We start from the raw sequence: 17,709 nt of genomic DNA, 5'->3' as shown, positions 1-17,709 counted from the left end.
GAGTGACTGGATATTGATACACCTTCAACACAGTCAACCCTAAGAATGAAAGTTTTGAAGAATTGAAATGCTTAACGTTACGGATTTTGTAAAAAATACAAATCTTTGTAGGTTCTCTAGCGTATTAAACAGATTTAAACCAATCTAATTGAACGGCAACTTGTGTTAAGTAGATAGATGGCATTATCTACGGGGAAAAAAAGTAGATAGATGACATATCAGCTGCCCTTGGATCGAATTCTTCAAGTACATGAGGGTGGATTCAATGCATCAAAAGAGCACTTAAGAAACTGATTTCATCATTGAGGAGGATCTAATGAAGCAGGCAGAACATTCCAATTAGCTCGATGCCCAGTGTTTTTTTTCTGATAAAAATCCCCAAGAAACTGCACACTGAGCAGAAGCAGGATATCAACTGTACACAGGTGTATGTTGGGAACTGGGGACAGAGAGAAAAAAGCATGTTCAAAGACAGGTTAACTAGAACAAAGACTAGGTAACTCTAAGCACAGATACAAGGTGACACAGTCATTTGATTAGGCTGGAGAAAACTGCGGACAGCAGCTATTAACTCTTCTGTTTTGGCAAATGAGGAGCAGATTGTATACACTGGTCCCTAAGGTGCCACTCAATTTGGCATTCTGAAGTAAGATCATAACTTTATATTCTCCCCATCACTCAAGTGTAGCTAATTTCTCTTCGTCAACCTCAAAAGCCTTCCGAGCTTGTTTCAGCTCCTCATTCATGGACAATAATTCTGTACACCGGTTAAGTTTGGGCAAGTCCTGCACAATAAAACAGTATTCATCCAAAATTCAGCACCTCAGAGCACAGAAAGTTGAACTAACATCATATCCAGCAGCTCGCAGAGCCAATGCAAGCAATAGGTATGACTGATCTTTCATAATGGCCTTCTATATTCTCTTTTACAGCTACCGACATGTGTTCACTCATATTAGAATTACAGCAAAAGAAAGCAGAAAGCAGGGCAATAGAATGAGGAAAGTGGTATTAAACAAAGGAACTAATGCCAAGACAACTCCATTAACTCCCGCAAGCAATAGGTATGACTGATCTTTCATAATGGCCTTCTATATTCTCTTTTACAGCTACCGACATGTGTTCACTCATATTAGAATTACAGCAAAAGAAAGCAGAAAGCAGGACAATAGAATGAGGAAAGTGGTATTAAACAAAGGAACTAATGCCAAGACAACTCCATTAACTCCCGGTCCAATTCTCCCCAATCCAAAAATTGGAGTAATTGTTGTATAGATAATCAATATAGTAACTATGAAGATGACTATTCTCAACTTCTTTAGTTGCAACAGAAGCATATACTAGACCAAAAGAGTTTCAGTTTAATCATGTATAAACATACATAACATGACCAACGGGACCAATTTTGAATATCAATTCTATCACGTAAATACATAAGCTAAACTATGATTATCATAAATATGAAACCAATTGTTCAGCTTGATAGCAGTACTAACACCTTTGACCAGTGGTTAACTTTTGGATGCGACAAATAAGACCTCAGACTAGTGATTAAGCTTGGGATGCACAACCTAGAAATATCAACTTCTACTAAAACACAAAAACAAAGAAGAGATAGAGATGCATATAAATAAAAGCTGAATTCATAAAAAAAGTCTACCTTTCTGATTAAGAACAGAAAGTCCTCTGTCAAAAGCTTCCCCCTTTTGGTTGCAATGTCTTGAGCTTTGTGCACCTATACAAGTTGTGAAGCTTAAAAGATAGGACCAAATGCATGTTTCTTCTGAAAACAGATAATAGTAAAAAAATGAAGGGCGCAATATACAGTAAGAGAATATGTTGACAGAAATTCTTGGTAAGAACAGAATTGGGTAGAAATCAGTTCATCTCACCATATCAGTGACATAATCCACAACGATGTCCTCCACAAGTGCCACAGTCTCTGGAAGCGGCTGATAGTACAACAGTAGAAGTTCAGTAAATCAGAGTATAAATAATACCGAATCACAGAAGATCAGATAACTTTGAGACACAACATTTAGATATACAAGGCAATCAACCATCACGCTTTCCAAATTCATTTGAAGTCCAGTTCAGTTGACTACAGTAAAAACACTAAACTTGATGCCACAAAAGAAAACATATTAAGAAGAAAATCTGCTAGCATTACTATCTGTATTAATAGTGGAGTCAATAGCACAGTACAAGCGTGCTCAAATCACTTATGGAGCAGGGACAGGAAAATCTGGTAAACCAGAAAGGAGTGTGCTACGACGAGATAGATTATCCTTTATAGCGAGAAAACTAGACGAATATGGTACAAAATTCTACTCCTGATTCTGTTCTTTCTTAAGTATCAGCACAAGTACCTCTGAAAGTTATTGCTAGAGTTTAGACAAAAGCGTAGTTATGTTACCAAAAGAAAGATCAAACTGTTTCCTGTAGCCAGCGCATGTTGTTGTTAGAACATTATTAAACAGAAACCAAAACGCCATACTCAATATGAACCAACAAAATCTGTAATTTTTTCTACTATTAACGCGTGCACAAACAAAGAACTTGGCAATAGCACCATGGCATATTCTAGTCAATTTCCCACAATCAAAAGAAATAGTGAATATAAACATCACCAAATATACACAAGGGGAAAAAAATAAAAGATGAAACGTAAAAGAGAAAAGGCATCTTACATTACTATCATCTCCAAACCCATACATCATGTGTTGCACTGTGCAATGAAACAGAAGAAACATTAATAAATAGAACTTGGATTCATTGATTTATCCACGCCTATGTGAACAGTCACTTACGGTCTTTCTGAAACATGCCACGTTTTCTTTTTAATGAACTTTCTGATGGTTGCGATGCTCCTACTCTAGCTTTTGTCGATGGCCCTATAGAAGAGTTGTTCATTTTCTATTTATTCCAACTTCCACTTTTCAACCTGCAAAAGTATTCAATAACATCCTCATACCGCAAGCACCATCAAACATATCAGATTATCAGTTAGATACATCAAGCAGACACCATTGGGAAATAAAAAGAGTTATAAAACCGAATGCTAAAGAATGTCCTCTTATAAAACTTGTAAACGTTAACATCAACTTAACTGGTCATAAATTATGCAAAAATCCATTATTTCTGGACAAAAGGGAGCTCATCGTACAGCCAAAACTTATCTAATTGAAGCAGACACAATAGAAACAATACTCGCACGATAAACTGGCGGAAAACATTCTCCTTCTCTAACATGATTATCAAATCCAGGAAAAAAACAACAAAGAAATTCCTAAAAACGATCAAGGCCGGGAATATAGGGAAAAAACAAACGCACATTTCGTATAACATAAGAAAAAATGCACTAGTACCGCTTTTTTCCACAAATTTCGACGTTACAGTTACAAGTTATTTTATGGCCAATCAACTGTGTAAAAATCTAACTTTTTGCCCTAGGAAACTGTTAGGGGAGACAAAATTTGAAGAAAAACCTGCATTTGTGTTGATTCTACTGGAGAAGAAAGTGCGATAGAAGAGCGAATTTCAAATTGAAATCTCCAACAATGATTAGGGCATCAATCGGTGGATTTTATGCAGTTAGGTTCGGCAGTCCTTTAAAACGGGTACTGACTTTAACGGGTTTCAAATCAACTGGGGCAGTCTAATCGGAATTACTAATTTATAAGTCGACTATTAAAGGAGATGTATAAGTCGAATTACAAAACGCGACTTATAAATCGCATTTACTAAACACGATTTAAATATCCCAAAATACATTTTGTAATCCGCATTCTAAAATATAATTTAAGTCACATTTTTTCTCGAAATTGTTTCAAAAGGAAGATGAAAAATATTTTGGCAAATTATTTTTTTCCAATTGTAAAGTTGTGTTTGTTTGATAATTTTCTAGAAAGTTATTTTTTATAAAAAAAAAAAAATACTTTTTTACATGATTTTTTTCTTTCTTAATACACTTATTACATAGTTACAAGTCAATCTGTATGATATAAATTAATTGGTAACCTGAAAAGATTAATGACTAGTCTATTATCACATGTTAAACAATAGTTATATACTATAAAGAAATCTTAACACTATTAACATATACTATATATATAACTTATGATTACCTAATAAATAATATGATTGCGTAAATTTTTATAATGTATATGCGTTTAACTTAAATTCTTTAATTTGTCATAGAACAAGGACAAATAGATTTACGATACAAAAAATAATGAAAAGTGGATAACTAGTTTAATGGAAACTAAGGGGCTGAAAAGTGGAAAGACCATAGTAAATCAAAAAGAGATACTAAAATTCATAAATTTATCTTGTCTCAAATAATAATAAATATATACGGTAAGTTAAATTAAACAAATAGATTTCTAGAAGATATAATACGTTAAATTAAATAAATGGACTTATAGAATATAAAGTAAGGTTGCACAAAGTATTAGAACAACTCAGCATCTCAGTCCTTCCTTTAACTTTTTGCTGTTTGCCCATCTTGGGGTTGATTTTTCTTAGTTAACTTCTTGAAAATTAGGTAAAATAGATCTATAACAATGTTATCAAATTAAAATGGACCATTTGTCCTTCTTAGAACTATTCTTTCATTAATGAAAGTTATAAAAATTGGTGTTTGTTTCTCAACTATAGATTTTCTAGAAAGTAGGACCAGTTTTTCCACTCAGCCCCTTTCATTTTCCAAGCCTTAATGTGGCAGATTTAGTGTATTGATAGTATAGGAAATTAATTCCATGACCTGCCATCTAGAATGACAAATAAGATTGAATAAAATTACAATCTAGAAGCAATAACAAGGATAATCTACTTCCTCCGGTCCAAAATAAGTATTTTTTTGGATGTTTTCACACAGATTAAGAAATTTATCTTTTAGCATTAATTGGCAATGGAATTGACCATATTAACCTTTACTATCTCACATAAACACTCCTAACACATATTCCAACACTATTTACTCCAAGGACAATGTAGGAAAAAATAATTAATTCATTCTTAAAATCTGGAAAAATCACTTATTTTGGACCACAAGAAAAAAGCTAAAAAATTACTTATTTTGGACCGGAGGGAGTAATTGATAAGAACTGTGAGATCATATTTTGACAAGTCAACTTTTGTTTCTTCACAGAAATGTCATTGATTTCTCTTTGTTTCAAAAAGTTTTCATATGTAGTTGATTTTATAATTTATATGTTAATTGGACGTAGTTCCATAATATTTCAAAATTAATATATTTCAATAAAGGAATTGGAACCAATTAATTATATGAGTTGTCTGTATCCATATTTCATTATATTCATATTCAGAGAATTCATTAGACTATTTTTATGTTGGCACGCATTCGGACTAAAAGCTTGAAGTATTTTGGTACTCCTACTATATATATATATATATATATATATATATATATATATATATAAGACTATTTTTATGTTGGCACACATTTGGACTAAAAGCTTGAAGTATTTTGGTACTCCTACTCCTTCTAAATTTATGTGGCTTACATGAGTTGGAATAAAACTGAAATTCTGCCTAAAGTTCCACTTTAAAAAATGTCATTATTCAAGATATATATATATATATATATATATATATGTTCGGCTCAAAAGTTAACAATATACTTTGTAAGCTAGAAAACAATCAAAAGTAAGAAAAGGGTAAATCGTAATCAAATATAATAAACCTAGAGATGCAAAGATGATGTTATTGTTGTAGATCTAGTATTGCAAAGTGATAATATGAACTCAATAGAATATGTTCGTTTGAGGTAGAGATAGAGAGAGAAAGCCAGAAAATGAGAGAGTTGTATTAGATCCGAATCCCCCCTTACAATGTGAAGGTCTCCTTTATATAATAAGAGACCTTCGTTGAAAGAATCAAAAAGTTACAAAGACAGGTAACGTCTCCCTAGTAAAGAACACTGAGTCCTAAACGATGTCGCTTTTGTCCCCACGTCCGAGTCGTACCCGCTACGTTAGTCGGCGTACACTCACTTGGCGTACCCACTGGCGTAGAGATGCTGACGGTCAAATTTGACCCTATACAGTTAGTCCCTCCGCTCGTTGGAGACGCATTCGGTGGGCGTCTTCGATGGGCGGAAATGCGAACCTCGGCTTAGGAGAATTTGACCTCGACCAGGGGCGGCAATATGAATGAGGTGAAATATATGACGTTGTTGAGCCACTGACGCGTGGCTTCCTTTTTGGAATGACGTCATCGCCTGTATGTGTCATTATTATATTTGTCCCCGAGGCGGTTCAGAGGATGATGTGACATTTTGGTTTCCTGCGTATGTTTTGAATCATGACTCTTCGATTTCTGCGCAACTTATCCCTATAAGTAGGAGAGGGGTTCGATTCAATTCAACTTTCAAGCCTTCAGAAAGCATTTTCTGATTTACTCCTTTGTCTTTCTTTCCCGTAACCGTTATTTCGTGAGGGACTCTCCCACTTCTGTTGAAACCACACTTCCTATAGTCAGTGCTTCGTTTCTCACGTAGTATAATCATGACAAAACGTGGACAGAGTAGTAAAAAGGCCAAAGATAATGCCCCGTCTAGGGTTCCGCCATCTTCCGGTGGTGAAGGGGAAAAGGCGGAGAAGGCCCTTGTTCCTCTCAGTGTAGACAACATCCTTCCGAAGGAGATGCATGTTCGCAGGGATTTTCCAACTAAAAGCCCGGACCTTCCCTGGGAGCACAACGTTTTATTACAATCCCACTTAGATGATCTTCGAGAGACGCACCATATTCCGGACCACGTGGAAATGGTTCCGGCCGGGACGGACTATGCCAATGTGCACCGGCCTGGATATTGCACATTCTATGAGTACCCGTTCTTGATCAGTTACAATCTTCCAATCTACCCTCTGATGGAGGAGCTTTGCCGTTTTTACAATGTGTGTCCGACTCAGCTCACTCCTTACACCTTGAAGGTGTGCCGTATTATGACCACTTATGCGGCCAGGGCTGAGTGAGCGTCTCGGTCCACCACCTCTTACAGTTATTCAGCCCTGGTTACCTGAGGGGTACCATGCTGCAGTTAAAAAGTCGTGGCACAAGGGGCTTGGTCGTTAAAGCCGATGATAAGCCCAACCGCCGCTTTTGGCGTAAATATTTCTACATCAGGACGGAGCACCTGGTGTCGAATCCCGAAGGGTTCTCGGAAAGATGGAATCCAGAACGTAAGTATTTCTACTCGTAGACTTCAGGACGGCTTGCGCTTTTGACCATACGGCCATTGTGATTTCTTTGCTTTTCTCCCTTTTTTATTCGCAGCGAGGGCTTCTCCACCCCAGTTTACTGATGACATTAAATCATGGGTGGAAAGAATAATACCTTATGCGGAGGAATGCCGTACCTGGGCTGCATTTCTTCAACAGTACGGCCCGTCAGGTAATTCTTTGGCTACGGTTTGGGAGTTCCCTACGTTCTTGTTACCTGACTTATTCGCGTTGGCAGGTCGGAGCGCCCCTAAGAAGAAGAAAAAGAATGTCGTCACCTCACCTGGGGCGGGGACTGATTCTGAAGACGGATACATACCCTGTGGCTCGCCCAGTGATGGCGCTGCGGAGGTTCCTCAACCGCTGCCTGTGGCGGCGTCCACGAGGGAAGCGACTCCTTTAATACTATCCCCACGGGATGTGGAGGAGACTTCTAAGAGCGAGGAGCCGCCGGAAAGGAAAAGACGTCGGTTGATAACCGGCAAGGGGATAGCCACGGAAGACGGGGGGAGGGGGGGGGGGGGGGTCAGCGAGCCCCGTCGGGAGTCAAGGCCAGTTTTTATGGCAGATGCCATCCGTTCCGGGAGGTCGGCTCCCCAAGGGGGGCGGTTCTCGACGCCAGCCCAACACGCATTCCGGAGAGTGGCTCGTCGGCTGCCGTTGGAGAAGCGGGCGATGATATCGAGAGGGTGGGCCCTGAGGCCGCCCAGGCGGATGCAGATGCATTAACGCGGGGTCCGGCCCATGTGGGGATGACAGCAGGTAGATCCAACCGCCGAATTCTGATCCCAAGAGGGTATAACCTGTTGCAACACAGCGAGCAGGCTGCAGCGGATATGACCCTGCTATGTGCGCCCGCTGAGCGTGAAATGTTAAAAGGGGTTAGTGACGGGGAACTATCCTGGAGGGTTGCCGGCGCAGCCTTGCAGGTATTTTTCGATTTTCTTAATGTACCGTAAAGTAAATTTTGATGCATACTGACTTGCCTTTCCTCCTTTTCCTCTTTTTTAGACTCTCATCTTGGAGGTAGAGAGGGGGCGGCGAGCGCAAAGGAAGGCAACCACCTTTAACAAGGTGGTAAAGAAATATCGGCGGTGCCGCGTCAGGCATCAGGCGCTGGCGGACCTACTCAAGCAGGACCTGGAATTTCAGGTTTTCCGTGAGGGTTTGGAGCAGTCGGAGGACCAGCTGAAACGGAGGGTGGACGAGTTGGAGCAGATCGACAAGCAGCTGATGACCGCCCTAGCTCGGAACATTGAGCTGGAGACTCTTCTCCAGTCTAAGGAAGAAGAGTTGGAGGTTGGCCATGGGGTAGCGGCGGAAGCTGCTGATTTGTGGATCAAGGTTGCCGCTATGACCACCGAACTCGATGCCAAGGCGGCTGAGATTGAAGTCCTCAAGCGGACTGCTGCACCAAGGCCTGATGAGGATGCGCATCGTGAGGCACATGACATGTGGGTGTACGCCGAGGCCAGATTGGTCGTATTCGAGGAGTTCTTAGCTGCGGGTTGAGCTACTGAGGCGGAGGTTCAGGAGCAACGGCGCATAGCCCGTGTCGCCCGTGAAACTTGTGGGTATAGTTCTGATTCCCCAGACCGGGCGAGCTATAACTCCGAAGATGTCAACCATCTAGAATCCGGCTCTTGGATCTCTGCGGCCTATTAGGCCGAGGACGGTGGTGGACGAGATGGCGGTCCGACGGGGGGCGGTGAACAGAATGGCGAAGCCCCTTAGGACTTGTATTCATTTTGTTTTGCTGTATTGTGAGACGTAAATGGGTCCTTTTGTACATGTATCTTTGGATGATAATGGAAGTTATACTTTTGTTGTTATTCTTTTCTTTTTGTACCTTTTATTTTCGGCCTTAATATTGTTGATGGCCTTAGCCGTGTGCGCAACTTCGACTATCGTCGAGTTACTCGCTGTCATAGTCGAGCCGGGTCGACTTATCGGTGTCGATGGCCTTAGCCATTATACCGTTGATGGCCTTAGCCATGTGCGTAACTTCGACTGTCGTCGAGTTACTTGCCGTCGTAGTCGAGCTGGGTCGACTTATCGGCGTCTATGGCTTTCGCCATAATATCATTTATAGCCTTAGCCATGTACGTGACTTCGACTGTCGTCGAGTTACTTGCCGTCATAGTCGAGCTGGGTCGACTTATCGGCGTCGATGGTCTTAGCCATTATATCGTTGATGGCCTTAGCCATGTGCGTAACTTCGACTGTCGTCGAGTTACTTGCCGTCATAGTCGAGCTGGGTCGACTTATCGGCGTCGATGGCCTTAGCCATAATATCGTTTATGGCCTTAGCCATGTACGTAACTTCGACTGTCGTCAAGTTACTTGCCGTCATAGTCGAGCTGGGTCGACTTATCGGCGTCGATGGCTTTTGCCATAATATCGTTTATGGCCTTAGCCATAATGTTGTTGGAGATGGCCGTAGCCTTTTACACGTTGAGATGGCTGTAGCCATTTATACATTGGAGATGGCCGTAGCCGTTCATACATTGGAGATGGCCGTAGACATTCATACATTGGAGATGGCCGTAGCCGTTCATACATTGGAGATCACGCTAGTCCAGTCCCTTTGTCATGCCAGTCGGGAGGGCGTATGGAGTGGCTGGTATGATAAACTTGTTTCTCACATATCTCCAGGTGTCCCCTCTGTCGCCTCGTTAAAAACCTCCCCGAGAAAACCCAATTGGACAAAACCCGGGTAAGGGAAAAAGAGTGCGACTCGGGAGACGCCTTTCAGAAATGGAAATACTTGAGGTGGGCGACGTTCCAATTGTTTTGGAGCGTTTTTCCTTCCATTGTTTCTAATTGAAATGCTCCTTTACTTGTTGCCGCTGTGATTTTGTAGAGTCCGTCCCAGTTGTTGCCCAGTTTTCCTTCGGTTGGGTCTTTTGATGCCAATGTTTTGGCTTTGAGGACGTAGTCCCCCACTTTGAGTGGTCTTATTTTGGCTCTCTTGTGGTAGTATCTTTCGACTTGTTATTTCTGAGCCACCATTCTTATGTGGGCCATTTCTCTTCTTTCCTCGGCCTCATCGAGGTCTTGAAGTCTGTTTACGTCGTTCTCTGCTCCGCTGGTATGTGAATACCTTAAGCTTGGTTCGCCGACTTCGACCGGTATGACCGCGTCGGTTTCGTAGACCAGTGAGTACGGCGTTTCTCCTGTGGAGGATTTGGGCGTGGTTCGGTGTGCCTATAACACTTCCGGTAGTAGCTCGGGCCATAGCCCTTTGGCTTCCTCGAGTTTCTTCTTCAGTATGTTCAGTATTGTTTTATTGGAAGACTCTGCTTGGCCGTTGGTGGCGGGGTGATATGGCGTGGATAGTATCCGCTTGATACGCCATTTGTCGAAGAATTCTGTTGTCTTTTGGCCAATGAATTGCCATCCGTTGACGCAGCTGAATTCCTTGGGGATGCCGAAACGGCAGATGATATTCTTCCATATGAAGGCGATGACTTCTTGTTCGCGTATTTGGGCGTACGCTCCTGCTTCCACCCACTTGGAAAAATAGTCAGTTAAAACTAATAGAAATCGTACCTTTCCTCGTCCCGCTGGTAGGGGACTGACTATGTCCATTCCCCATTTGATGAAGGGCCATGGGGAAGTGACCGAGTGAAGTGGTTCTCCTGGTTGGTGTATCATGGGGGCATACTTTTGGCATTGTTCGCATCGACAAACATATTCCGCTGTGTCTTTCTTTATAGTGGGCCAATAATAGCCAGCTTGTATTATGCAGCGCACGAGGGCGCGGTTACCTGTATGGGCGCCACAATGACCTTCGTGTACCTCTTCGAGCACTGGTCGCGTTTGTTGCGGCCCTAGACACTTGGCTAGGGGTCCGCCAAACGTCCTTTTGTAGAGCTCCTGGTTTATCAGGCAATATCGGGCGGCCTGTACGCGGAGCTTCTTGGCTTCTTTTTTGTCGAGTGGGACTGTTCCATCCTGCAGATAGGATACAAATTGGTTGCGCCAGTCCCAAGTCAAATTTAAAGAGAGTACCTCAGTGTGATCAATGGCTGAATGGAGGAGGGTGACCACGCTTTCATTGTTGAAGTTTTTAGTGGTTGCGGCCAGTTTTGCTAGGCCGTCTGCTTCAACGTTCCATGCTCTCGGAACTTGTTCGAAGCGGCACTCGTCGAACTCGGTTATTAACCTGTGAATTTCTGACTGGTATTTTTGTAACCTCTGCTCCTTGATTTGGTAAGTCCCGGTGACCTGGTTCAGCAAGAGTTGAGAGTCGCAATGGAGAACGAGTCGTCGAGCTCCATACTTGATGGCTAGTTTCAAACCTGCAATAACAGCCTCGTACTCGGCTTCGTTGTTAGTCATCTCGAGGCATCATATGGACTGGCGAATTGTTTCGCCCGTGGGGACCTCGAGAAAGAGTCCCAGTCCCGATCCTGAGGCGTTAGCGGCGCCATCAGTGTAAAGAGTCCATAGGTCGGCGTTGGAGGGGGCACGGCGTGCCTCTAGTTCTGCCTCTGGTAGTATCTCTGAGCTGAAGTCGGCTATGAAGTCGGCAAGTACTTGCGACTTGATGGCATTTCTTGGATGATATGAGATATCGTGCTCACTGAGCTCTATGGCCCATCTGGCGAGTCTGCCTGATAACTCAGGCTTGTGTAGGATACTTCTCAAGGGGAAAGTTGTCACTACTTTTATGGGGTGGCATTGGAAATAGGGTCGGAGCTTCCGTGAAGCTACGACCAATGCCAAAGCTAATTTTTCAAGGTGTGGATACCGTGTTTCGGCGTCCACTAAGGTTTTGCTAATATAGTAAATAGGAGATTGCGTACCTTCGTTTTCACGAACTAGGACTGCGCTGATGGCGACCTCGGATACGGCCAAATATACCAGCAGGGGCTCGCCTGGATTTGCTTTGGCCAACAGTGGCGGCGAAGATAGGTACGCTTTCAATTTTCTTAAGGCCTCGGCGCATTCCTCATTCCACTGTAACCCATTGTCCTTTCTCATCACATTGAAAAACTTATGGCGTCTGTCGGAGGATCGTGAGATGAACCTAGACAAGGCGGCTATTCGCCCCGTCAACTTTTGCACCTGCTTTTTGCTGTTCAGTATCTCGGGAATTGCGTCTATCGCCTTGATCTGATCTAGATTGACTTCGATACCTCGTTGTGATACGAGAAACCCTAAGAATTTTCCTGAGGCCACGCCGAAGGCGCATTTCTCGGGGTTCAGTTTCATCCCGTACCTTCTCAATATCTCGAAGGCTTCTTTCAGATGGTCGATGTGGTCCTCTTTTCTTGTCGACTTTACCAGCATGTCGTCGATATAGACTTCCATAGTCTTACCAAGCTGCTCTTTGAACATTTTGGTGACCAGTCTCTGGTACGTAGCCCCTGCATTTTTGAGCCCGAAGGGCATTACCTTGTAGCAGTAAGTCCCTTGGTGGGTGATGAAAGTTGTCTTCTCTTGGTCCTCCTCGGCCATCATGATTTGATTGTAGCCGGAGTAGGCGTCTAGGAAGCTCAGTAGTTCGTGTCCTGCAGTGGCGTCGATCAGTTGGTCGATGTGGGGTAGTGGGAATGAATCCTTTGGGCATGCTTTGTTCAGATCAGTGAAATCCACACACATTCTCCACTTCCCGTTTTTCTTTTTGACCATGACGACATTAGCGACCCACTGGGGGTATTTTGATTCTCTGATGGAGCCGTTGGCAAGTAACTTGTCTACTTCCGCACTGACTGCTTCGTTGATAGCGACGTTGAATTTTCTCCTCATCTGTCGCACGGGCGGATGTAGTGGATCGACATTCAGCTTGTGGGTAGCGATGTCTCGCGGGATTCCCGGCATATCTGAATGGGAAAAGGCAAACAAATCTGCATGGTTAGTTAAGAAGTCACGATACTTACTTGGGTTGGCGAGACCGTGCCCGATATAGGCTTTCTTCGTAAGATTGGTTTCGTCCAATTGAACTGGGTCGAGATCTTCGACCGTCGCTTTACAGGCCTCCACATCGTCGGGGTCTTTGATGGCATCCGTTGTCGGGTTGACCTTAGTCCCCGACACGACTAATTGCTATGCCTCCGCGCTCGCCCCCTTTAGCTGTTGGGTGTGGGCGCAATCTTGGGCTATTTTGTAGCACTCTTGTGCGGTGCGTGGCTCGCCTCGAATATTGAATATTCCCCATGGGGTAGGGAATTTGATCACTTGGTAAAGGCTTGAAGGGACCGCTCGCATAGCGTGTATCCACGGGCGTCCTATGATGACGTTGTACGCCGTTTCTTGGTTCATCACGTGGAAAGTTGTTTCCAGCGTGACTCCTCCTGCGAAGACGGGCAGTGCTATTTCTCCGGAGGTCCGTTCCACTACATTGTTAAAATTGGTTAGTGTTATGCAGCGCGGTATTACCCTATCCTCGAGTCCCATTTGTACGAGGACCCTTGGGTGGATAATACAGGCGCCACTTCCGTCATCGATCATGATTCTTTTAACATCTGTATCAGCGATACGTAAAGTGATAACTAAAGCATCGTAATGAGGGAAAGACAAACCGTCGGCATCAGACTTATCGAAGGTGATACTATCTTCGAAGTCGTCATACCGTTCATGGGCGATGGTCCGCTTTAGTTTGTGCGTGGTGGCGAACTTGACGTGATTGATCGCCAAGTCGTCGCCGCCTTCGACGATCATGTTTATCGTGTGTGCTGGGGAGGGCAGCTTCGGCGGCCCATGGGGTTGTTCCCGTCCGCGTGCAAAGTTGATTTTCCCTTTGTCACTGAGTAATTTCCTCAGGTACCCCTGGTTCAGCATCCTGACCACCTCTTGCCGTAGGCCTATGCAGTCTTCGGTCTTGTGCCCCCGTTCCTGATAGAACTCACATAGGACGTTTGATTTCCTTGTGGCGGGGTCTGATTTCATCTTTTGCGGCCACTGCACTTTGGTGCCCAGCTTCTCCAGTGCGTACACTATTTCTGAAGGAGACACACAAAAGTTATGGGCGGATAATAAAGGAGGCGTACCTCTTTCGTTTCGGAGTGGGGCGACATGTCGCTGTAGCGCGTCTGTATGCCTTGGTGGCGGATGGGAGGATCTGGTGTATGGCTGATGTCGATCTCTGTTGGAGCGAGGGAGTTGTTCTCGTCGTCCTTCGTTCCGTCGATCTCTCCTCGTTTCTGGATGTATCGCTGTTAGCCGTTGGGTCGGCCCATTGAGATCATCCTCGTCCGCTCGTACCTCAGCGCAATAGGCGTTGTGGATTTCCTCCCATGTGGTAGGGGGATATTTCATGAGGCGGCTCAGCAACTTCTTGGTTGCCCTCGAACCATCCCTGCTTAGCCCGTTCTGGAAAGCCGCGACTGCCATACCTTCCGATACGTTTGGTAGACTCATCCTTACTCTGTTAAACCTTGCTAGGAAGTCCCTGAGTCCCTCTCCTGTAGTTTGCCTGATGGCGAAGATGTCGTTGACCCTGGCCTCCGCTTTCTTCGCGCCTGCATGGGCTGTGACGAACTTATCCGCCATTTCCTCGAACGTTGATATTGCCTTAGCTGGTAGCTGAGAGTACCATGTTAAAGCCCCTCCTGTCAACGTCTCGCCAAACTTCTTCAGCAGTACTGACGGTACCTGTTCTTTTGATAGGTCGTTGCCCTTCACAGCGGTGACGTAGTGGATCAGATGATCCTCGGGATCTGTGGTTCCGTCATATACCCTCAAGTAGGGTGGCATCTTGAAGGTTTTTGGGGTGGAGTGAGGGGCAGCTTCTTCAGTGTATGGTTGTTCAACGAACCTTCCCACGTCGCGTTTTGGTAGCAACTTGGGGGCACCGGGGATCTTGTCGACCCTCTCCTGATGTTCCTTCATCTGATCGCGGAGCGCCTTGTTTTCATTTTCCATTTCTTCCATCTTCTTTAGGATGGCTGTTAGCGTGCCATCGTTGGTCTGTGTCTCGACGGGTTCGTTATTTGCTAGTGCAACTTCCGGTTCGCCCACGGCAGCAGTAGTATCTACCGTTGGTGTACACCTGATGTTACTTTGTGGTGACCTCTCAACCAAGCCACTCAGAGTGCTTGTTAGCCATCTTTCCAGTAGCTTCTTGACCGCTGAGGGTGCTTCCGTAGCCGCAGATGTGGAAGCTCCCTTTTCGTGCAAGATCGTCAGATCTTCGGATGGGGAAGGTGAGATCTCCGCACCCGATGTGATACTAGGGGTTGCATTCAGGATGCCATCGTCACTGGCCTCGTTGAGAGGGCCAAGGAGATTGGTAGTGACACCCAATATAGCTTTTGATTTTGGGTTATTCTCAGCCATCTTTTGTGTTTGTGTGGTTTAGAGAATGGTAGTTGGTTGTTCTTTATGTGGATACTATGATTTTGATTCTCGAAATCCCCACAGACGGCGCCAAATTGTTCGGCTCAAAAATTAACAATATACTTTGTAAGCTAGAAAACAATCAAAAGTAAGAAAAGGGTAAATCGTAATCAAATATAATAAACCTAGAGATGCAAAGATGATGTTATTGTTGTAGATCTAGTATTGCAAAGTGATAATATGAACTCAATAGAATATGTTCGTTTGAGGTAGAGATAGAGAGAGAAAGCCAGAAAATGAGAGAGTTGTATTATATCCGAGTCCCCCCGTTTACAATGTGAAGGTCTCCTTTATATAATAAGAGACCTTCCTCGAAAGAATCAAAAAGTTACAAAGACAGGTAACGTCTCCCTAGTAAAGACACTGAGTCCTAAACGATGTCGCTTTTGTCCCCACGTCCGAGTGGTACCCGCTACGTTAGTCGGCGTACACTCACTGGGCGTACCCACTGGCGTAGAGATGCTGACGGTCAAATTTGACCCTATACAATATACTCCCTTGTGGGTATGAAAAAAGAATATTTCAAGCGAGACTCCTCCGTTGTGAATAAATGAGAAACGAGACTCTAGGCGATACTTGAAATGAGATTATGTACTTCAAATTCCAATTCTTTTTTGTACGGATGCATGCATATATAGAACACCAACCCACAAAACAAAAAATGAATTAACTCAAATAATCGCCCACCAAACCACTTAAACTAAAAATAATCGATAAATATATAATATATGTGTAATCAATGTATAATTTATGTATATCAACTAAGAAAAGTAAACAATAAATCCGGCTTACTATTTAAGTAAAAATCCCATTACACCCATGATCGTGAGTACACTAGTTTATAAGTTTACCTAATGAATCTAACACCATTACAGTTTTAACTAACTATGATAGTGAGCGCTCGAAAAAAAATAATAAGTAATTCAAATAGAAGTCCGCAGCCTCTTTCTTTGTCCCATTACTAATACTCCCCCTTCATAATAAATGATCAATTTGCTTTTAGCACGCCCATTAAGAAAATACTAAATTCTATAAAAAAAAAAAATACCTACTATGACTATACTATTCCTAATTAAACATTTAATGTGAGGAGTATAAAAACTTTTTAGGGATATGTACATAGGGGTTATTTTGTAAACAAATTGAATTCTTTCTTGATTACATAACTGGACACTTATTTTGAACCAAAATGAAAAAGCAAATTGGTCACTTATTGTGAACCGGTGGGGTACTGTTATGGTTGGCTTCATTACTTGAGAATAAATTCACTAAACACTTATAAGTGACCAACTACTTGTGCTCCAATCCATGACAAAAAAATAGAAGGAAAAAAACAATATTAATCAAGCACGTAAAATTGTACTATACTTTGTATTGATGGTATAGAAAATGTTTATACAATACAATTGTGTCATTTATAATTTAATTACGGATATTCTCTTTATGATAACCAATAATTAGTAATTTGATAAAAGTAATAACTAATTTGCTATAACAAATTAAATTTATAGTCTAAAACTTTCTTAGACAACCTACAAACATGTATTGGATAGAATAACACAAAATCTCTTTTTAAGAAGAAGAAAAAAGAGCTAGATTCGCTTGATGTATCAAGTAATTAGGTAGCAATACTACTACAACAACAACAACACAACCTAATGTAATCTTACAAGTGGGGTTTCGGGGGAGTAGAATGTACGCAATCTTACCCCTACCTTAGAAGGGCAAAAAGACTGTTTTCGATTGACCCTCGGCTAAAGACGGTGAAAGAAACCCTTATAGCAAGTAATAGCAAGACAATATAACTAGAAATCTAAATCGAAAATAGCAAAAGAGAATATGAAAGAGCTACCGATAACAAGTAATAGCAAGATAATATATTTAGAAAACTAAATCCACAGTAGCAACCTAGAATATGAAAGAAGTACTGCCAACAAACTACGGATAATTAGGTAGCAATGAAAAGAAAAAAAACAAATAATTAGGCAGCAAATTGAAGATTCAATTAACTGAAGAAACAAATAGTATTAGAGAGAGACCATACAAAATCAGCCACGTTGGCATAGGTTAGAAAGGAGAAAGTCCTCTGTTCCAAATTTGTTGTTATAAAACTGCTCCA

At 42.6% G+C, this 17,709-nt stretch overlaps 1 protein-coding gene across 1 annotated transcript; it reads right to left on the bottom strand.

Annotated features, from left to right (window-relative positions):
* Positions 47 to 3,651, bottom strand: LOC109243611 (transcription initiation factor TFIID subunit 13). The gene is made up of 6 exons (XM_019410570.1): positions 3,489 to 3,651; positions 2,811 to 2,944; positions 2,691 to 2,728; positions 1,893 to 1,952; positions 1,661 to 1,735; positions 47 to 785 (listed from the first exon to the last, which is right to left on the bottom strand). The coding sequence occupies exons 2-6, from the start codon at positions 2,911 to 2,913 to the stop codon at positions 675 to 677; spliced, it is 387 nt and encodes a 128-aa protein (XP_019266115.1). The 5' UTR covers positions 2,914 to 2,944; positions 3,489 to 3,651; the 3' UTR covers positions 47 to 674.

This window comes from Nicotiana attenuata, chromosome 2 (assembly GCF_001879085.1).
Source record: "Nicotiana attenuata strain UT chromosome 2, NIATTr2, whole genome shotgun sequence".
In the NCBI taxonomy this organism is placed as follows: Eukaryota; Viridiplantae; Streptophyta; class Magnoliopsida; order Solanales; family Solanaceae; genus Nicotiana; species Nicotiana attenuata.
Note: the sequence above shows the minus strand (reverse complement) of the source record. Positions and strands in the feature narration are given on the sequence as shown.